The following is a 23,113-nucleotide window of genomic DNA, read 5'->3' as shown; positions in this document are numbered from 1 at the left end:
AAAAGCTTTTTCTGCATCTATTAAGATGATCATATGGTTTTTATTCTTCAGTTTGTTAATATTGTGTACCACATTGATTGATATGTGTATATTGAAGAATCCTTGCATCTCTGGGATAACTGGCATATGATCATTTTAATGTGTTGTTGGATTCTGTTTGCTAGTATTTTGTTGAGGATTTTTGCATCTATATTCATCAGTGATATTGGCCTGTGATTTTTTTTGTGACATCTTCATAAGATTTTGGTATCAGCGTGATGGTGGCCTTGTTAGAATGAGTCCAGTGGTTAAGACTTTGCCTTACAGTGTGAGGGGTGTGGGTTTGATCCCTGGTTGGGGAGCTGGGATCCCACATGCCTCGAGGCCAAAAAACCAAACCATAAAAACAGAAGCAATATTGTAACAAATTCAATAAAGACTTTAAAAGTGGTCCACATCAAAAAAATTTAAAAAAAATTCAAAACTTATATGCAGCCTAGTGTAATGAATGATGGAATACCTAATTCTCTTTTCAAAAGGAATGGCTTTGAAATTTTGCAAACTGTACACAGGTTTTTATAAAGGTTCTTCTGGTATCTGAGCAGATCCAAATCTCAGGACCCAGGTCAGGTCAAGAAAGAGGTGAAAACAGAGCGGGAAGGCGTCGATTTTCTCTTTAGTCTTTGTTGGTAGGAATTTTTTGCCCAGAGTCAGTCTAGGCTATGGAGTACATTCATCTTTGGATTTTATAATGAATCTCTATTAATTTACTCTTTTGTATTCATACTTATAATGTTTTGCTTTTCAAAGGAACACATACATTATATATTTGAAGTGTTATCTCATTATAAAAAATATAGTTTATTTTATGTTTCTATCTGATAACTTTTGAATAGAGATTGTTTCTAACAGTTTCATAGGGATAAAGAACTTGAATAGTTGTGTGTGTTTGTTTGTTTGTTTGTTTGTTTTAAGGTGTTCACTGCTTTGTTCCTGAGCTATTCAAGTAGAAACTTAAGCTTTGGGGTCAGACACTTTGGCACTTCTTAGTCACGTGACTTGGAGCCCTTCAGTCTGTCTGCAGTGACACGATCATCCTAGCACCTAGCTCCGTAGACCTTTTGGGAGAGTTCAGTGATATAATGTAGGTAAACAAAGGGCCTGTCTGTGAACATAGTAAGCACTGAAATAATAGCTGGTTTTATTATTAATATATTGTAAAAGTCCTTTGAAGTTAAGTAGCTTGTTATAAACTTCATTTTGATTTTAAGCACCTAAGATACGTCTACCAGAAGAATTTGAAAAAAAAAATTGTAGCTCCGTATATGTTCTATTTCCAACAGTCAGTTTTCCTAAGCATAAAATATATGAACTTGGTATTTATTATGAAAACTTATTTTAAAACTTTGAGGTTTCACTTTTTAAAGTTGATGAAACAGGCAAGTCTTATTTTTTTAATTTTTAAAAATTTTATTTGTTGGTTGCATTGGGTCTTCATTGCTGTGCGTGGGCTTTCTCTAACTGCAGTGACTAGGAGCTACTCATCATTGTGGTGCTCGGGCTTCTCATTGCAGTGGCTTCTCTTGTTGCAGAGCACAGGCTCTAGGTGCGTGGGCTTCAGTAGTTGTGGCACATGGGCTCAGCATTTGTGGCTCGCAGGCTCTAGAGCGCAGGCTCAGTAGTTGTGGTGCATGGGCTTAGGTGCTCTGAGGCATGTGGGATGATCTTCCCAGATGAGGGCTCGAACCCATGTCCCCTGCATTGGCAGGTGGATTCTTAACCAGGAAAGTCCGTTTTCTTTCTTTTTTTTTAAATAGTGGGTTTTGTTTTCCTTTTCATAGTGATTTCTAGATTCTGGTTACAGTTGTTATTGAACAGTGCTAACACCAAACTTTTTCTTCCGTGAAACTCACCTAATTAGGTGAAACTTTATCCACCATGTCACTCTGCTATAACAGCAGTGGTCTGTCTTGTTTCATTAGGACATCTTATCATGGTTCATGGCATTAGTGCCTGAATTTAGATTCCATGAGGCCTAAGGGACCTGTATTGAAGTATTTTTCCTTTGTAAATGGCATAGATAATCTCTAGGCACTGGGACTATTGTTTTCTACATTTGAGTTTGCTTAGTTTTCTAAAGATGAGAAACATTTTGAGAATGGTAACTCAGCCCATTATAAGGAAATTCAAAATAGCATCATGGTTTTTAAGAGCTGACTCAAACCTGAAAGGCAAAATGGACAGAGTCATTTGTAGAGAGATAGGAGGGCTATTGGACTTACTTCTTCATAAACTGTATTCTTATTTTGTACAGATGATTTTGCTCTGGTGTCTATACACATGATTATATTAAAGTGTCCTTGACAGACATTACTAATTATCCTTGTTTTGAGCTTTGTTTTCTGCTGGCAAAAGGGTTAGTATCAACTTTTGGTGTTAGCAGACATGAAAAAACAGGATTTGTACAACTATAAATGTATTACTAGAGAAGAGAAAAATATATGCAAGGAAGTGATATTATATTTATTTAAAGTTGTTTCCATTGGGAAAAATATTTTACCGATTGTATAGGTTGAATAATTGGTATAGCTAGATATTTTTTAAATACAGCTTTATTGATATATAATTCACATCCGATAACATTCATACCTTTGACGTATACAGTTCAGTGGTTTTGATATACTCACAGGTCTGTGTAGCTGTCACCACTATCTAATTCTAGAACACTGTCATCACCCTGTACCCATTAGCAGTCACTTCCTATTCCTCCTCCCCCTCGTCCCCTGGCATCCACTAATGTACCTCCTGTCTATGGATTCACCAGTTCTGGACATCTCATGTAAATGGAATCATACAACAGGTGACCTTTTGTATCTGGCTTCTTTCACGTGGCAGTGTTTCTAACGTTGATCTGTGTTTGTAGCGTTCACATCATTTCTTTTTTATGATCAAGCAATATTCCATTGTATAGACAGATATACATTTGTTTATCCGTTCGTCAGTTTGAGCTGTTTCCACTTTTTGGCTGTTATGAGTAAGGCTGCTATAAACTTTTTTGTTCAAGTTTTTGTGTAGACATGTTTTTAATTCTCTTGGGTGAATAGGAGTAGATCAATGTTTTAAAAAATACATATAGAAATATATTTTCTTGAATTTTACAAAGAAATATATAAAAGAGGAAGCCTTATTCTGAGAATCGTTGGTACACCTAATTTAACATTTTGTAAGGTCAAGGAAATTTAATTAGAACATCTGTTATTGAGGTCGTCTTCACAGGTGCATAATTAGAAGAAGTGCATGGTGCTTTGTTCTGGCCCCCTTGTATGATTAACTTTGCACTTCAGATGGTTTCAGCTGTGGACACTACATAAACCTTGGTTAATTGAAAAGCTGTTTAATAATGGAGAGTATTGTAAGTACGAAGGTATTTATTAAAATTTTGCTGTTTTTATTTTGAAATGGTTTAGAGTAGTGGTTCAGACCATAGCTTTGAGTCAGTCAGACCAGGGTTAAATCATGCTCTGGCATTTATTAGCTTGGTGACCTTGGACAAGTTATTTAACCTCTCCAAGCCTCCTTTCCCTAATCTTTAAAATGAAGGGTGGTATTTGTCTCACAAAGTTAGTGTGAGAATTGACAATCTGTGAAGTGCATATCACAGTAGCTAGTAATAAGCCGTGATAAATGTTGATGGTAGTGCTTTCCCCCAGTGTAGTGATTTTTCATTTCATCCTGGTGGGTTTCATGAGGCCCTGAGAACAGTATGTCCGAAGCTTCTTGGACCATGACCCACACTAAGAAGCACCTTTTACAGGGCGAGCTAGTCTTACACACACTTATATATCTCTCTATATGGATATATGTAGTCAGAATTTCAGGAGATAGCACTTAACATTTACCATGTGTAGTGTAGTGTGTTTTTTTTAAATTTGAAATTAATAGACTCTGTTTTTTTGAGCAGTTTTAGGTTTACAGAAAAATTGAGCCCCAACAGTTTTCCCTGTTAGTAACATCTTGCTTTAGTGGGTACATTTGCTATAATTAATGGACTGATGTTCATACATGATGATTAACTAAAGTCCAAAGTTTACATGAGGGTTTACTCTTTTTGTTGTACAGTTCTGTGGGTTTTGACAAATGTGCAGTGTCATTTGTCTACCAGTAGAGTATCATACAGAGGAGTTTCACTGCCCTAAATAATTCTTTGTGCTTCACATACTCATCTTTCCTTCCACCCTCCACTCCTGACAAGCACTGATCTTTTTATTGTCTTCACAGTTTTTTCTTTTCCAGAATGTCGTACAGTTGGAATCATACAGTACGTAGCCTTTCAGACTGGTTTCTTTCACTTAGCTGTGTGCATTTAGGTTTGCTCCATGTCTTTTGTGACTTGATAGCTCATTTCTTTTTATCACTGCGTGATATTCCATTGTCTGCATGCACCACAGTTTATCCATTCATCTACTGAAGGGTATCTTGGTGACTTCCAAGTTTTGGCAGTTATGAATAAAAACCTACTATAAACATTCATGTGTAGTTTTTTGTGTAGATATGTTTTCAGCTCGTTTGGGTAAATACCAAGAATCTTAATTGCAGGATCCCATGGTAAGAGTATGTTTGGTTTAATAAGAAAGTGCCAGACTGTCTTCCAAAGTGGCTGTACCATTTCACATTCCCACCAGCAGGTTCCTGTTGCTCTGTGTCTTCGTCAGCATTTGGTATTGTCAGTGTGCTGGATTTTGGACATTCTGTTAGGTGTAGTGGTTTCTCACTATTTTAATTTGCAGTTCCCTAATGACCTCTGAGCATCTCTTCACATGCTAATTTGTTGCCATCTGTATACCTTCTTTGATGAGGTGTCTGGATCTTTTGTGCATTTTTTTGATTGGCTTCTTTGTTATTATTGAGTTTTTAAGAGTTCTGTATATATTTAGGACACAAATTCTTTATCAGATATGTGTTTTGTAAATATTTTCTCCCAGGCTGGTCTTTTTATTCTCTTAATACTGTTTATTGTGTTTTGTTTTTTTGGTTTGTGTTTGTTTCTTTTTTAAATTAATTAATTAAATTTATTGGCTGTGTTGGGTCTTTTTTGCTGTGCACGGGCTTTCTTTAGTTGCAGTGAGTGGGGGCTACTCTTCATTGTGGTGCGCAGGCTCCTCATTGCCGTGGCTTCTCTTGTTGCGGAGCAGGGGCTCTAGGCACGTGAGCTTCAGTAGTTGCAGCACATGGGCTCAATAGTTGTGGCTCATGGGCTCTAAAGCTCAGGCTCAATAGTTGTGGCACACGGGCTTAGTTGCTCCATGGCATGTGGGATCTTCCTGGAGCAGGGATCGAACCCATATCCCCTGCATTGGCAGGCAGATTCTCAACCACTGCACCACCTAGGAAGCCCGGAAGCCCTGTTTTTTTAATTTTTATTTTATATTGGAGTATAGTTGATTTGCAGTGTTGTGTTAGAATACTGTTTTGTATTGTTCTGCTCCATTAAAAAACAAAACTGGCCCTGAGGGCACTAACTGATTTTACAGCACATTAGTAGGTCACAACCTGTGGCTTGAAAATCAGTGTTTGTTCTGCTTCCATAATGTTCACATGGACAATTTCAGTAAAGCAACCGTCATTCTGGGCAGTGATTCCCAGCATGAATGAACAGCGGTGTCAGAGTGGATGCTGCCCTTTTCCTTTGAGAGGATTCATTAAGTGTTAGTGACTAGATTGAATCTGGTCAGCTGCATCACCTCCACACGTGATGGGTGTAATAGCATATCTAGGCATTACAGGAAGCTTCATGAGTTTTGCATTTCTACAGGGTTTTAGACAGGTTCCCTCAAAATGCGTATGCTTTTAGATACTGGAGGGATTAAGTAAGTAAGGTGAAGGGAAGCTAAGATGTATATTTTGTATTCCCAGGAATAGTGTATGACCAGATTTCACCAATTCAAGCTGGTGAGAGGAAATTTTTATATGATGGAATACATATTTTTAAAATATTAAGTTATTAAAGCAAATAAAAAGTGACAGACTAAACATAATTGATGTGGTTACTGAGGATCTGATTTAATGGTCATTTAACTGTATTAGTCTCTTATTATGAGTAGATACTACTCAAATATTTAAATGTATCTGTCCTCTCAAGAGTGTTAAATATTTATTTCTCATTTATTTAGGAGAATTTTTTCATTGATCTTTCTTCAAAGGCTAGTTCTAGTTCTTTGCCAAAATAATACGAATTCCAATTATGGAAACTGAACTTAATATGATCGTACTAAACTATTCGTTTATTTTCTTTGGAGTTAATTCTTTTCCCCAAAGTTTGCAGGAGTGGGGGTGGGACTCACCCCCTGGCACCCTGCAGCGCCACCTTGTGGAAAGAGGGAAGACTTTAACAAGGGCAGTTGGTGATATCTAGGTTTGAGTAAAATCTGCCAGCTATCACGTACATGTGTACAGGCTTCTGACTTTTACACTAACATTTAAAAAAATTTTTTTCCTTCTTCTCTCTGATGTGGAGTAGCTCAATGATTAGTGGGGTAAAATATTGATCTTTTTTCCTATGGAGACCTTGATGATAAAAACGCAGACACCTACCCTTTGTGACAACCTATTTTAAAAAGAAATTTTTTATATGCTTGGAGTTTATTGAGTTCCTACTATGTACCAGGCTGTACTCCTGGCACTAGTGATAAGCAGTGAACTAAGTAAAATCCCTGCTCTCAGGGAGCTTATTATGTTCTAGTGGGAGGAGACAGAGGATAAACGTATAAATAAATAATCAACATGGATCAGGTGGTGATGAAAGCAAAGGAGAAAAAAATAAAGCAGGGTGAGAGGCTAGAGTGAGATAGAGGAGTGCTGTTTTAGATAGGTTGGTAAGGTGAGCAAATGTTTTAAAGGCTCTGTTGTGTAGATTACTTACATTAGTGGTTGATACCTAGTGATTTTCTTTATGCAGCTCAAATGTTTTTGAGTGAGGATAAGGTGACCTCCTAAGTGATTTGATACAGTTATGCAGTTAGCTGCCTGCTAAGCTGCCTCCATCTTTCAGTTACTGATCACCACTTTTACTTTACTCAGGCGCTGAGTTAGAGAACACAAGTCCTGCCCTCAGTGGCCTTATGGCCATTCTGGGTTTTTTAACAACTTAAAAAAATACATATGTACAGCTTGAGACACACTTAGGTGATTTCAAGAGCAGATCATGGGTCACAGCTCACTTCTGTGAGTCACAAGCACTGTTCCAGTAGAGGAGGTAATCATGAAAACCATTGATAATTTAGTGTAAGAATGTTGTGCCAGAGATAACAACAGTCTTTTATAGGAGAGCAAACGAAGAGGCCTGACTCACATTGGGTCAGGATGGGTAGACAGTGGCATCGGGAAACACTTCCAAGAGGAGGTGGATGTTTGCAGATGATGGAGAAGGATGGGCAGGGTCTGTTAGCGTGACCTGTCTGAGCAGAGGGCATGAGTTTGAGGAAGGGCATATAAGCCATCTTTTTAAAAAATATTTTTTATTTATTTATTTATTTTGGCTGTGCCAGGTCTTAGTTGCAGCATACCGCATCTTTGTTGCGGCATGTGGACTTCTTTGTTGTGGCTTGCATGAGGGATCTAGTTCCCCGACCAAGGAACGAACCTGGGCCCCCTGCATTTGAAGCACGGAGTCTTATGCACTGAACCACCAGGGAAGTCCCTAAGGCATCTTATCATCACATGCTATACTTGTTACAGCACATAGTATAAATCTTTGCATGTTTTTCTAACTGTAGTTAACCAGATCTTTTATTTTCTAGGAAGAATAAACGTTAACTTCTTTTTTTCTTTGTTTTCTTTTGTTACTATCTACCTATCTATCTACCTACTTACCTACCTACATTGGGTCTTAGTTGTGGCATGCAGGATCTTTTTTTAGTTGCAGCATGCAGAATCTTTAGTTGTGGCATGTGGGGTCTTTAGTTGCAGCATGTGGGATCTAGCTCCTTGACCAGGGATTGAACCCAGGCCCCCTGCATTGGGAGCACAGAGTCTTAGTCACTGGACCATCAGGGAAGTCCCTTTCTTTGTTTTCTTTGTCTTCTTAATCCTTAACCCTATTGGGTTTCATCTCTATACATATTATTAAGAAAAAAAACAGCACTACCCGTTAGGTTGTCACATGCTGCCAATTGCAAGATACATTGTGATTTCAAAGAGAGTTTTTTAATGTGCACCTAGGATTAATACATACATTTGTGTTGGAGATTCTTCAGTTTTTTTTAATCTAAGGCAAACTTGCTAGAATAATTGTAGCAGTCCCATGCCTTTTCAGCTCTAATTTTAGGGGATGCTTTAGGGAAGTATGTGCCATCCAGGTCAATGCCAGCTTAATTTATCTCGAAAGCTTTTAAATCTGTAATGATTATAATGAAATTACCTTTGATTGAGTAGTAGAGATTAGGGGAAATGGATTTTGCTAAGATTAGGAAAGATAGGATTTACTAAAGACTATAAAATAGAATTAAAAACTGAAGTGATGTGTAGTGATTTTGGGGTAAGTTGTCTGGGAGTTCTTAGCTTTTAAAAATAAATGTTCAGACTCACAACTCTGCCATTCTTCCTCTCCTCCCCTTCCCCCATAATGTTGAACTTATTCATGAACTAATAATGTCTTGGTAATTTAAAAAGTGTCCCCAAAGAGTGTCATGCCATCATTCATTCTGACAACAGGTTCCTAAAGAATTCTGCTTTCTGAGCAGAGAAGCACAAGCTGTGCCTTACAGATACCAGTGTATGCCCGTGGTGGGTGGTGAGCACGCAAGACTGGTTCTGGCCAAAGGCCCGGCTTCCAGAAGCAGATGGTTGTGTGAACCTTCACTAGCTCACAGTATGGAGAACAAAGCATGGATCCTGTAGTAGGCACAAGGGGTACAGGGTGAGGAATGAGAAGGCTGAAGAACTGAGGGAAACAGGGCCCTCTCCTGGTTATTAGTGAGCTGTAGTTACAGCACTTAAAGAGAAGATAATTTTTAAAAATATTTTCACTGATTTGAAATTTTGATTTATAAACTGTGGTTTGGGAAAATATATGATTAAATCTTGAAAAGCATAGGCTATGAGGGGACTTCCCTGGTGGTCCAGTGGCTAAGGCTCCGCACTCCCAATGCAGGCGGCCTGGGTTCGATCCCTGGTCAGGGAACTAGATCCCATGTGCTGCAACGAAGACCTGCTGCAGCCAAATAAAAAACTTTTTTTTTGAAAAAAAGCATAGGCTGTGAGATCACATGGGAAAATGTTTACTGTTAGAAGTGTAAAATAAATGTGCAAATAAGAATAAAAGTACATTCCAGTTCTGGGGAAACTGGTATAGCATTAAGGCCCTTCAGTTCTGGATTTGCTTGCACTGGATCCAGGAATTACCTATTTTATTCCAGGTTCTATAGATTCTAGGCCATTTATGTTAGTATTTAAAAGACCCCCAACTTTTAAAAAATAAATTCCTCTGTAGGTTAGTGAGCAGCAATAACTGATTTTTTTCTTATAAAATAGAAATGTGTTTATAATATCCTAGAAGAACTGAAGGAAAAATGCTTGTTTATTGAACAGACTGGATGTATCTTACTCAGATCACGTGCAGTGTTTCCTCAGTTCTGTGGTATTTATATTTTGTGTGTCACTCGCGGAGTTGACCAGATTTCACGGTGCCTCCCATACATCAGATACTGATCAGGCACTGGGAATGAAAGATTCAAAAGTGAATTGCTTGGAGGCACATGGAGCCTAGTGAGAGAAGGAAACAGGTTAGTGCTGTGATGTAATAAAGATGTGTGTGAGGAGCTACTGGATCACAAAGGAAGGAGCATGTAGCCTCCCTGGTGAGAGGAGGTGGTGAAGGGAGGTTTTGCAAAGGTGGTAGCATATGAGTTGAGTTTTGAAGGGTGAACAGGACTTTACAGGCTAACAGAAAGGGCACTGGGGCAGAGGGACAGTGGCCTGAGAGAACGTGACTGGAGTTTGAGGAAACAAGGTTCGGTGGGGGAAGACGCTAGGGCTGGAAGGCAGGAAGGTTGTGAGGAATCTGTTTCCCGTGATAGGAGTTTGCAGTTTATCCTGTAGTCTAGGCTTTCTCAGAGGGTATTCTGTGGAAATCCAAGCCTCACAAGGGTCTCAGGGGGGTGGGGTGGGGGGTGGTAAGAGATTCACAAGTGCTCAGTAAAGAAACCAGTTTCCTGTTTATAAACCAGAAGAAATGTTTTGGGAAGGATTGCTATTAGAAGTGCAGGGCTCCTGAATATTTTAAGCAAGGGAATGACTTCACTTGATTTACATTTAGGAAATGAGCTGGCGACAGTGAAGGGGTTAGGTTGGAGTGAAGGGAGATTGGTGGCAAGGAAACAGTTCATAACTGTTACTAGTTTTGGTAATCTAATATCTGGCCATCAGTATAAAGATGTTTAATCTCAAAATGTAGGAATTTAGGGCACTTCTAAGAAAAAAATATTTTTTATATTTATTTGTTTATTGGCTGTGTTGGGTCTTTGTTACTGCGCACAGGCTTTCTCTAGTTGCGGCAAGCAGGGGCTTCACTGTGTTGTGTGGCCTTCTCATTGCAGTGGCTTCTCTTGTTGTGGAACACAGGCTCTAGGCACACAGGCTTCAGCACTTGTGGCTCGTGGCCTCAATAGTTGTGGCTCATGGGCTGTAGAGCACAGGCTCAGTAGTTGTGGCACGTGGATTTAGTTGCTCTGTGGCATGTGGGATCTTCCTGGACCAGGGATCAAACCCGTGTCCTCTGCATTGGCAGGTGGATACTTTACCACTGTGCCACCAGAGAAGTCCCAAGAAAAAAATGTTTTAACAGTGAACTGAAATACTTAGTTGACAGCCAAGATTTTGAGAGAATTTTGGGACAGATGCAGATTTTGATTCTGACTTTAATCAGATATTTTAAAAAATAAATTTATTTATTTATTGGCTGTGTTGAGTCTTCGTTGCTACGCGTGGGCTTTCCCTAGTTGCAGTGAGCAGGAGCTACACTTTGTTGTGGTGCGTGGGGTTCCCATTACAGTGGCTTCTCTTGTTGCAGAGCCTGGGCTCTAGGTGCGTGGGCTTCAGTAGTTGTGGCACATGGGCTCAAGTTGTGGAGCTCAGCGGGCTCAATGGTTGGGGTGCTTGGGCTCTAGAGCACAGGCTCAGTAGTTGTGGTGCACAGGCTTAGTTGCTCTGTGGCAAGTGGGATCTTCCCGGATCAGGGTTCGAACCCATGTCCTCTGCATTGGCAAGGCGGATCCTTAACCACTGTGCCACCAGGGAAGTTCCTAATCAAAGATTAAATAAATATTTTCTAATACTGTCTGATTAAAGAAACTCTTTGGTTTAAATTTTACTTTAGGAGTAACGTGTTTAAAAAATCCCTTCCAATACGATTTCTTGAATTCTTGGATCAAAGTGGTAGGGTTTTTTAAAGATTTTTTAAAAATAATGATGGACAATTTTTTTTTTTAATTTTTCAAATGCATTGTAATGTACCTTCATTTAAGGACCAATTTAATTTCTTTTACTGTGATATATTGTTTCTTCATCCAGTTTTAAAAAATAAATTGGATTTTTGGTCTTTCTGGTACCAATTTTTGGGAGTCCTTTATATATTGAGGAGATTGGCTTTTTATACGTAATATGAGTTGCAAATATTTTTCTCTAGTTTGTCTTTTTTGCTTTGTAAAAGATCCTTGTAATTACTTGAATATATCTTTTCTTATGATGTCTGATTTCTGAGTCATAGTTAAAATAAGGCTCTGTACTCCAAGGTTATAAAACGAAATTTACCCAGTTTTAGTCTTGGATTTTTAGTATTGTGATTTATATCTAAATATTTGATCTATTAGGAACTTATGTCTGCATATGATGTGCAGTGTGAATTCATTTTTTTTCCAGATGGGTATTTTAATTGTTCAAGCATCATTCACTATACAGTCTTCTTCCTTCTCAGTTTTGAGATACCTCATTCATCATTTATCATTTTCTGTTTCTGGACTTCATAACTCGTCCCATTTATCTATTTATGTGCTGGTGCCATTACTGTTTTGAGGCTTTATAATATCTACTAGTGCTAGTTCCCTTCTAATACTCCTCTTTTGGCATTTTCCTGACTTGTCTTACATTTTAATTTTTCTACATGAACTTTAGAATCAGCTTAACCTGTCCTGTAAGCATTTTGGCAGGGGGGAGTGATGTAGGGGGGAGTGGGGAGATGGGGGGATCAATTTTAATTTACAGATTAATCTCTTTATTGATTGATAACTCTAAGTTGTAGCTTTAATGTTTTCTCTTGCAGATGATATTAACCGTGTTCTTAAGCAACAATGAACAGATTTTAACAGAAGTTCCTATAACACCAGAAACAACATGTCGGGATGTTGTAGAATTTTGCAAGGAACCTGGAGAAGGCAGTTGCCACTTAGCCGAAGTGTGGAGGGGAAATGGTATGTATTAGGCTCTGTAAAGATGACTAAGTACGTGAAATCCAATGTTTAGTGAATGCAGAATATTGTTTCTGGTTCTTTGTTGTCTGAGATAATAAGGAATTGGGTAATTAAAGTAAAAGCTGTTTTATCACATGGGGATAGGATGTTATAAATGCTGTTTGCAAAAAGGGGTGTTATGTGATTTGACCCTCACTGTAGCCGTCTGGAACAAGCTGGGAAGGCGGGTCCAGCTTTTGTGTGAAGGCTTTCTGACATCACTCCTGACCAAACTAGAGTTCTCTGACCGCTGAGACCTTACAGTGTTTTGTTTGTTGCATGTCAGGTTGTTCACCTGCTTTTCTTTTTCCTAAGATAACTTGATGAAGACAGAAACATTATCGTGTTCCCCTGTGTACAAAACCTTTTAAATAGTAAGCACTTAGTAAATATTTGTTTATTACCAAGAAGAGTCATTGCTGGCTCTTACATTTAATGATTTGTCCACTAGCTGGGCAGAGAAGATCAGTGTAGGTGAAACAATTACTGAATACAGAAAAGTCTGTAAAATAACATGGACTCTAACGGAGGATGTACTAGGCGAGGGAAGCAGTGTGAAGGCAGGACAAGAGAAGAGTATGCACAAGGTATGCTCCCCAGACAGCACTGAGAGAAGGAGGCCCGGGAGGGTGGGGACCAGACTGGCAAGGTCTCCCTCTCCAGCAGAGGGGGCGGCCTTCACGCAGCGTGTGGAAAGAGGTGACTGTGTGCATACACGGGCCTGTGTCAAGAAGCACGAGAGTGGTCATTTAGGACATGTTGCATTTGAGGTGGACGTCCAGATGGACCTGTTTAAAGGACACTTAGGGATAATTGGTGAATTCTTATACTTTTTAAAAATAATTTTTAATTGAGGTATAATTGACGTACAACATTATATTATTTTGAAATGTACCACATAATGATTTGATGTTTGCATATATTGTGAAATGATCACCACAGTAACTCTAGTTAGCATCCACTACCGTACATAGTTACAGAATATTTTTTCTTGTGATGAGAACTTTTAAGATCTGCTCTCTTAGCAACTTCAAATATGCAATACGTATTATTAACGCTGGTCATCACACTGTACGTTACATCCCCAGTAAGGGTTCTTTATGTATTCTAGTTACAAGTCCCTTATTAGGGACTTAGTCCCTTATTATGATTTATAAATATTTTCTTCCAAAGTCTTGTGCTTTTAATGTTATCCTTCAAATACAGAGTAAAAACTTTAAGGATACATTGAGAGAAACTTGACTTTGATAAATGGTGGACTGTTACTCAAGTAGAGGTAAGAGGCCAGGTCCTCAGTTATTAGTCTGATAACAGCTACAGGAAGAGGCAGGTTAAGTAATTGTAGTTTTTAGAGGACTGATGTTAGAGCCTGGGCGTTCCATCATTGTTTGCTCTTCTCCAGCCTCTTAGCACTCTTGCTCTTTGTGGCTTGTGGTCACTTCTTGTTCCTTATCTGCCTCTTACATTAGCCTGGGAGAGCCCTAGCAGTCCCTGGCCGCTTGAGGATGCTAATCTCCCTCGTGAGTCATTCAGTTGGTGCTCTCCTTGGCTCCAAGGCCATCTGAAATCATAACCCGTGGTCTTACCTCATCAGGAACGAGACCTGCCTCCTTGGAGCACAGGGGGGTCACAGCCACTGCTCCCATTGTCTGGAGCAGTCCTTAGCACCCACCCACCTTTGCCTCTCATTCCTTCCTCGAATCTCAGAGGGTGTTAAGTGTCTCTCCCCTTTGCTTCAACACTGTCATTTTATTTATCAAAACATAATATAGTAGCTTTCATCTCTCTCTCTCTCATCAGACTGAAATTCCTGAAGCAGGGACGTGTTTCTTCACCGTCATACCCCCAGTGCCCAGCCTAGTGCTCATCGTAGGCCCTGAGTAACACTTAAATCTGAGTAAATTAGAGCAGCAAAGCGAGGTTTTGAAGAGATGGTGGTAGATGAGATTCAGAGGAAGGGGAAAAAGCACAGCCTTTCTCAATCCTTTTACCCCAGAGGAACGCTTACAGTAATTTTCAGATTTTGGAGAACCTTTGCATAAAAATTACTTCATCCATAGCACATGGTATCCTCATGTCATCAGTATTCATGAACATAGTACTCCAGTGTAATTGTCAGTGCTTTTGAGGATATTTCTCTGTGGATCTGTGTGTTAGTTTGCTCAGGCCGCCATAACAAAGTACCACAACTGGGTGGCTTAAATAAGAGAAATTTATCATTTTGCAGTTCTGGAGGCAAGAGGTATGAGATCAAGGTGTCAGCAAGGTTGGTTTCTCCTAAGGCCTCTCTCCTGGGCTTGTAGACGGCAGTCTTCTCCCTGTGTCCTTGTAGACATGGCCTTCCCTCTGTGTGTGTCTATGTCCTAATCTCTTCTTAAAGGGACACCAGACATTTGGACTAGGGCCCACCCTGATGACCTCATTTTAACTTATTACTTCTTTAAAGATCCTGTCTCCAAATAAGGTCATATTCTGAAGGACTAGGGGTTAGGACTTCAGCATGTGGATTTGTGTGTGAGAGGGCACAAGCCAGCCCCTGACAGTGTGTTAATCTGGCCAGCTTCTTAGCCTGTCCCTTCCTCACACAGGGTGTCAGCTCTAACGCAAATCAGGAGTGTAGGTAGGACCTTCGGTTTTTCTTTTTGTGATATTTCCTACTCGATTTTCTTTTTGCCTTACCCAGGAATGCCTGAACGTCTTATCATAGATGTCTCCATTACATAAGATGCTAATGAGGTATAGTATGCTATTAATATCACATGATACATGTGGAGTAGTTTTGTTTTCACTTTAAAACAGAAATAACACTTTAGTCTTTCATATTTAGAAAAGGTAGTGAAGCTTAGCTTGTTTTTCTTGAAGTTAATCTTAAAATTTTTTTTATTTATAAAGGGAAACAATTTTTTTAAAAACAACTGGCTTAAGGCAAAATTGAATTTTTAACTTTATAAAGTTATGCTCAGGCTTGATAGATTTAAGTGAAGATTGTAAATTGATTTTAATTAATGTGAAAAAAATTTGTAAGCCTAAGATGCAATTTTATGTAAAACTGAGTCTTCAACATGGGCCTCACAGCTATAAAATTAAAATATACATGTTTTTAAAAATCTTTTTTATAGGCCTATATCCATACAGAGTGTTACTCTCAACTAAAAATGTGGAATGATAATACATCTTTAGTGTTCAATTTGTGCTTGCTTTTTGCTATGCAAATACTCAGTTCAGAGTTGAACTAAGCACACACAGATTTCATTTTCAGCTGAGGTGAGACGATTTATGTCCTTGTCCTTGATGTTTGTTGAATAAGACAAAGCTTGCCTACACATGTAGGAAGATGATACAGCAGCAGCACAATGTGTGTTGCATTTCTGCGCATGGTGGGGTTTTCTTCCTCATGAAGTCTGGCACTTATCTAGGGCCGAGCAGTAAATCACACCTTGAGTGTACGATGAGGCTACAGCTCGCACAGTTCTTTCTCTTGACTGGCTGTTGTGTTCTCAGACTGAGCAGGAGGAGTCTCTCACCCCGTCGTGCCCTTGTGTTGAAAGGAGGGAAAATGCTATTCGGTTTTGTCTCGCTTCTCTCCCAGGTCAGGCCGTTTTCTAAGCCTCGCAACTTGCTGATAACCCTTCTCACTTTCAAGCACAAGCAGCACTGGGAGCATTCAAGAGTTCCTTTTTTTCCCTTCAAATTGAGATATAATTCACATAGCATAAAAATCCCCATTTTAGTGTACAACTTCATGGTTTTTAGGACATTCGTGGTATTGTACAGCCATCTCCAAACTCTGTACCTCTCCATTTCTTCCTCCCCCAGCCTCTGGCAACCACTGTATTACTTTCTGGCTCTATGTATTTGGCTATTCTAGGTACCTCCTATAAATCGGATCATATGTGACTTTTTGATCTGACTTTATTCACTTAGCATGTTTTCAAGATTCATCCATGTTGTAGCATGCATCAATACTGAATTCCTTTTCTTTGGCTGCAAACATCCATTGTATGATATACAATTTATTTATCCTTTCCTCAGCTAATGAACATCTGGGTCGTTCCCACTTTTTGGCTACTGTGGACATTGCTGCTGTGCACATTCCCGTCCAGGGGCTCGTGTGGGCTAGCTGTGCTGCCAGGGCGTGCGGTTGTCCAGCCTGTGTACATCTGATTGCCATCTGTAACATTTTAATGAATGACAAGATTCGGCCAATTTGTTACTGTGTTTCTTTGAAAGAGTGGGAAGTACGCTGCTCCGTGATAAATACGCTAAAGGACATTTTTTTCAGTGTTCCCCATTTAATGTTGCAGCATCGCTTTTACAGTTACTTCTTTGTGTTTATATGTTACCTAAATTATTTCCCGTTCATAGTCTTGATTTTATTTCATTAAAGTTAAAATTTAGTGCTTGTAATATCCTTGAATTCTAATATATATGTGTACATTTATTTAAAATTACTTTCATTGTTTACTGCTGGTGGGAGTCATTGGTCTGTTTCTGGGAAAAGTAAGGTTGCCTGTCTGCTTGTTTGTCTTCCTAGAGCGCCCCATACCTTTTGATTACATGATGTACGAGCATCTTCAGAAGTGGGGGCCACGAAGGGAAGAAGTGAAATTTTTCCTTCGACATGAAGATTCCCCAGCTGAGAGCAGTGAACAAGGTAGATAAGTGCTTTTCCCCCATTTGTTAATTTTTGCTATAAAAATTCAAGAAAAATAGGAATAAATATTAAAATGAACTATTCACATGATTTCCCCCCCTTGTCTCACAAGCGGTGAGAGGGAGAGTTGGTATCTCACGGTTTTTTTTGACCTCTGTTATTGCAGTTTTTGATTAGTTCATTCTTACAGGGTCCCAGCCCTTGCCTCCTCCTCAGAATCCTGAGTCAGTCACATAAGGCCCTGAAACATGTGAGGGGACCTGCTGTTGAAAGGGACTGGTTTTGATAAATATCACATGGGTGAAATCTTTAGATTTTAAGAATAAATGAAACCATGAAAGGATCATAAAAATTCTGGGAAATATATTTATTTATATATTTATATTGTGTGTGTGTGTGTGTATACATATATGTATATGAAGAGAGAAAAACAAGAACGAGACTTAAATGGGGAGTTCCCTGGTTGCCTAGTGGTTAGAATTCCAGGCTTTCACTGCCGCAGCCTGGGTTCAGTCCCTGGTCAGAGAACTGAGATCCCTCAAGCCGCACGGCACGGCCAAAAAAAAAAACCCCAAAACCAAAAACAAAGCGGAACAAGACCTAAGTGTAACTCTAAACCATAACAGAAAACACAAATGGAATTATTAAAGAAAACAACAAAAAACAAGAACCAAAAAAATGTCTGCACGGCAACAACCAGCCTAAAGCAAAGTCAAAAGACAAATTATAAACTGGGAAACAGCATTTATAGCTCATGGTACAAAGGGCTAATTTCCTTTATGTAAAATGATAAGGAAAAAAAAAACAGTAAAAAAAAAAATGGGCAAAATATACAAACATGCAGTTTTCAGAAAAGGAAATATGTATGGCCCAGAAATATAGGAAAAGATGTTCTGCCTTACTCCTAATAAATGAAATACAAGGAAAACACTGAGATTATCTGTTTCACCTGTCACGTCAGCAAAGATTAGAACATTTAATAACACAGTGTTGGCAGGGATGCTGAGAAACAGGCAGCTTTCCACGTGGTTGGCAGCTTCTGCAGAGGGCACTTGGCATTATCTGTTAAGCTTCCAAAAGCACAAAACCTTTTACCTAGCAATCTCACTTTTGCAAATTTATCCTAAAGCTGTGTCTGCACACATACAAAACAACATATACACAGTGTTACTCACGGGCACTGCTGGTAGGAGCAGCCTTCCGTGCTGCCAGGGTGGGTCGGCTGAAGAAGCTGGGGTATATCTCCTCTGTGCTCTGTCGCAAACTGCCTCCTGCACTTGTCACCTGAACCACAGTGTGCACACGTGCTGCCACCTGTGTAGCAGAGGTGAAAGGTAATGACGTGTTCTGTGTTGGCTTGTGTGTATGAAGTATCTTTAGAATGATAAGATAACATGGCTAGCTGGGGGGAAGGCTGCTGGGCAGGGGAAAGAGGGAGGGAAAATTGGTCATTTATATCTTTTTGTTCCTTTTGAATTTTGAACCATGGGAGTATACTACTTTAAGAAAGCGTTTAATGGAGTATAGTTGATTTACAATGTTGTGTTAGTTTCAGGTGTACAGCAAAGTGAATCAGCTATACATATACATATATCCACTCTTTATTAGATCCTTTTCCCATATAGGCCATTACAGAGTGTTGAATAGAGTTCCCTGTGCTACACAGTAGATCCCTCTTATTTTAAATTTAATTTATTGGCTGCATTGGGTCTTTGTTGCTGCTCGAGGGCTTTCTCTAGTTGCAGCGAGCGGGGGCTACTCTTTGTTGCAGTGTGCTGGCTCCTCATCCCAGTGGCTTTTGTTGCGGAGCACGGGCTCTAGGCCCACGGGCTTCAGTAGTTGTGGCTCACGGGCTCTAGAGTGCAGGCTCAGTAGTTGTGGCATATGGGCTTAATTGCTCCAAGGCATGTGGAATCTTCCCAGACCATGGATCAAACCTGTGTCCCCTGCATTGGCAGGCGGATTCTTAACCACTGCACCACCAGGGAAGTCCCTATACAGTAGATCCTTATTAGTTATATATTTTACATATAGTAGGGTGTGTATGTCAATCCCAATTTCCCATAAACTACTTATTTTTGAATTAAAATTTAAACAAAATAAGGGAATTTTTTTTTTCCGGAAAGCATATACACTTACAGTTAAGAAGGAAACCTTTGTTATTTAACAGTGATTGTGGATTACTTCTGGTATTTAAAAAAAAAAAAAAAAAACAGTGAAAGGACATCCTTTTGTAAAAAGAAGATTCTTTCATTGCAAGTCATCCCTCTTTGTTTTGGTTTTTGTTGTTGTTTTTTGTTTTTTTTGCCATGTCAAGCAGCTTGTGGGATCTTAGTTCCCTGACCAGGGATCAGACTGGCGTCTTCTTCATTGGAAACGCAGAGTCTTAACCACTGGATCACCAGGGAAGTCCTTATTTGTATTTTTAATTAAAGGACATTTTGCCTCTAGGATGAACTACTATCTGCTTTGAAATCATCTTTGCAGAGCTGTAAATATCATGCTGGTTTTCACAATGCGTCATTACTTCTGGTTCTTATTCCATTGGCTGCTGATCATCTGGAGTCAGGAGACCAAGGCTCCAGGCCTAGCTTGTCATCCGCTTTTACCGTAGAAAAGGGCCCTGCCCCCTGGGTAGACTCCTCCTCAGGAGGGTGATTAACCTAGCTGTCAGTTAAAGCTAAGAAGTTACTTTAACTTAGAAGTAACTAAGAAGTTACTTAGCACTAACTTAGTGCTAAGAAGTTACTTTAACTCTCTACTTGAGCACTCCAAATATTTTTACCCTCCCTCTCCTGGCTATACTTAAATTAAAAGTGTTATATTTTACTTTTTTTTTAAAGGACTTTTATTGAGATATAATTGACATACAATAAACTGCATATATTTAAAGTGTATAGTTTGATATTTCTTTTCTTATTAGTAATGTATATATGACAATCCCAATTATATTTTACCTTAATCAATATAATATGTGGACATAACCCTTACTGTCTGAGGGTGGGGGGGCCGGGGGGGGAAGGTCTTACTTTATTCTCACTCTGTAAGTCTGGAAGTGTTAGGGATACTTGAGAGAACTGTCTGGAGTCACGAGGAGGAGACAGCACTGACCTTCCAGTTGACCTTCATTGTCACAGTGGGTGCTGCTCGGTCTCGTTGTGCTGACGTGGCAAGTACACATGAGACGAGTGGTATGTGTTGAGCTTTGTGGTGTTAAGGAGATGAGGAGGTGGCACTTGAGACGAGGACCTTGAAGAGGGAGTCAGACCTGGAGGGGAGAGTGCAGAGCTGGTGCGTTGGAGGCAGGGGACCAGGATGAAGGAGGCTCTGAGGGGAGTGGTGACAGAGAGTACACCTTTCTCGCCCTGGGCAGGTACACAGGATCAGTCAGGATTGGAAGAACCAAATCCAATACGTGACTTTCATCACTTTTCACAACTTTCAGCTAAATCCCTGCTTCCCTATTTAAACCCCCTCAGCTTAGCTTTCATGGCATTTGTAATGGGACCCTGCCAATCTCCTCAACTTCACTGTCTCTTCTTTCTCTCTTCTACCACATTGTTTGTTGTGTATTCATTCCCTATCATGCCCTAACTCAGAATTCCGTCTTCCTCCAGCTGTCATGCCTTACCCTCTGCCCTTTTCCCTCTGCCTGTGCTTCTGCGTGTTCTACCTCTCTCAGAACTCAAGAAGAAAGGTGACAGGTAGAACAGCTCTCAGTAAGTGTTCTGTTCCGTTTTGTTTCTGTTCACTGAACTCCTCCTCCAGCTTGTATTCTAAGCAGCCAGATATGAAGGTCCGACTCATGTTTCCTCTCCACTCCCCACAGAGCTGAGGACAAGCCAGTTGTCACTGATATGTATTGTTTAAAAGGAGTTACGTTTGAGTGTTTATTGTCAGTAGAACTGTAAGGTATAACAAGAAGCAAAGGACATCCCCCACCTAAAAGAGTAGGAAGTCTGTATATGGAAGCTAGAGGAGAGTGTGGAGGACGTTTACTTCAATCACTGAGTACAGCCGGGGGAACATAAGCTTAGTGTGTAAAGTAACTCGATGCAGGTCATGTGCAGAGCATAAGCTAGAATCTGGGAGCTGGTGTGATGGAGTTTGGAGTGAGGCTGCCTGGGTTCAGCACCGACCCTGCTGCTTACTCAGTGTGGGCCATGGGCAAGTGACTTCACATCCCTGTGCCTCTGTTTCCTTATGTGCAGGGTACGTAGGGTTGTGGTGGCCGTTAATGAGGTGTCCTGGTGAAGTGCTCACTAAATATCAGCTCTTATTATTTTCTGACTCCAGAATTCAAGATCATCAAGTCTTTTCTTTACCATCAAAGATTAAGTGGCACTTGATATAATTTCAATGTTGCGTGTTTTATAGTATTCTAATTTGATGGTTCGTTAGAGGTAGCAATTGTAGAATATTAAATTAATCCAAGTACCTTATTTCTTAAAAATACTAATAACTAAGAATTCAGCTTGCCCTGTAAACTGATGGAGGCTAGTCTAGGATGTGTATGCATGATTTCTGCTGACAGAAGGTAAAGTGGCTTTGATGAACTGGCTGTTGTATGTTACGCGACTGTGTCTGGTCTCGTGCTCTGTCTTCCCCCTTTGTTTAACCTCCTCCTTCATTATTGCCTCCCTAAGGGCCCTTTACTGGCCCTTTACTGGATGTCACGTTCTTACTTGCCCCTGTCCTCCCCCATCAGATGTATTGTTATCTGTTTGTGTACCCGGTGGCTTTGCTTTATACATAAAAAGGATAGGATTTTTTAATTTTCTAAGAACCAGTCTTCGCTGCCTTGGGGTGATATCACTCTTATGGTTTAAGGTGAAGCAGTACTTCCATAATATCATTTTTCTTCAAAATTTTCAAAGTAGCAGGAAAGAAGTAGAAGAAAAATGTTTTTCTGTTTTTGGGGGGCTTCTTTTTTTAGCATTAGGTCCATGACCTGTTGAAGTCACTTGTTCTGGGTAATAAAGCAGGCTCGGGGAGTGATAATTCTCAGAATAGCATCAAGTAAAAGCTGGAGAGATGAGTGAAGTAGGAGGAAGCATTCAGCACAGACAGTAATTTATATGACATCAGATTCACATGGTACGAAGTACCACTGTGCGGCTCACTTTATTTTGCTCTAAAAATATGACAGGACTTAAGGAGAATATTTCCAGTTTAAATTTGAAGCCCTTAAAATTAAAAAACAATTTTTTTTGAACAAAGAAGAATTCAGAAGATAGTGTCTCATCTCATTTTTAACCCTATTAGTGAAGATCAGTTTTGTACGTCATTTTTTTTTCATTACTGGATATCATAAGTTCTAGTCTATTTTAGTCTCTCTTTTTTTAAAAATTTTTATTGGAGTATGCTTGATTTACAATGTTGTGTTTCAGGTGTACAGCAGTGAATCAGTTGTGCATATACATATATCCACTCTTTTTTAGATTCTTTTCCCATGTAGGCCATTATTTTAGTCTCTTCTAAAATAATAAAAGCTTTAATTTTTAATAAAAATTAATAGTGGTAAAATACACATAACATAAAATTTACCATCTTGATCATTTTTTTTTATATTTATTTATTAATTAATTTGGCTATGCGAGATCTTGGTTGTGGCATGCAGGATCTAGTTCCCTGACCAGGGATCGAACCTGGGCCCCCTGCATTGGGAATGCAGAGACTTAACCACTGGATCACCAGGGAAGTCCCATCTTGACCATTTTTAAGTGTTAGAAACTTCTTGATATAAATCAGTTTCATGATTCTGAAATAGAATATTAGAAAAAATTTTCATTTAAACAACTTTGTTTACAGGTTGATTGTAAAACATTTTTTCTTTCTTTTTTTTATATATTTTATTATTTTATCAGCTGCATTGGGTCTTCATTGCTGCACACAGGCTTTCTCTTATTGTGAGCAGGGGCTACTCCTTGTTGCAGTACACAGGCTTCTCATTATGGTGGCTTCTCCTGTTGCAGAGTAC

The 23,113-nt window shown here is 39.5% G+C and overlaps 1 protein-coding gene across 2 annotated transcripts in view; it reads left to right on the top strand.

Moving 5' to 3' along the window:
• The window catches only part of PPP1R13B (protein phosphatase 1 regulatory subunit 13B), a 90,949-nt gene that overhangs the window by 22,549 nt on the left and 45,287 nt on the right, over positions 1 to 23,113 (top strand). For both annotated transcript variants that reach the window (XM_057730685.1, XM_057730684.1), the window contains exons 2-3: positions 12,293 to 12,440; positions 17,014 to 17,133. In XM_057730685.1, coding sequence (XP_057586668.1) covers positions 12,293 to 12,440; positions 17,014 to 17,133 — 268 coding nt within the window. The remainder of the gene's footprint in view (positions 1 to 12,292; positions 12,441 to 17,013; positions 17,134 to 23,113) is intronic.

The sequence above is a fragment of the Hippopotamus amphibius genome, chromosome 4, assembly GCF_030028045.1.
Source record: "Hippopotamus amphibius kiboko isolate mHipAmp2 chromosome 4, mHipAmp2.hap2, whole genome shotgun sequence".
Lineage (NCBI taxonomy): Eukaryota > Metazoa > Chordata > Mammalia > Artiodactyla > Hippopotamidae > Hippopotamus > Hippopotamus amphibius.
The sequence above is the reverse complement of the archived record's forward strand: the minus strand, read 5'-3'. Positions and strand labels throughout refer to the sequence as shown.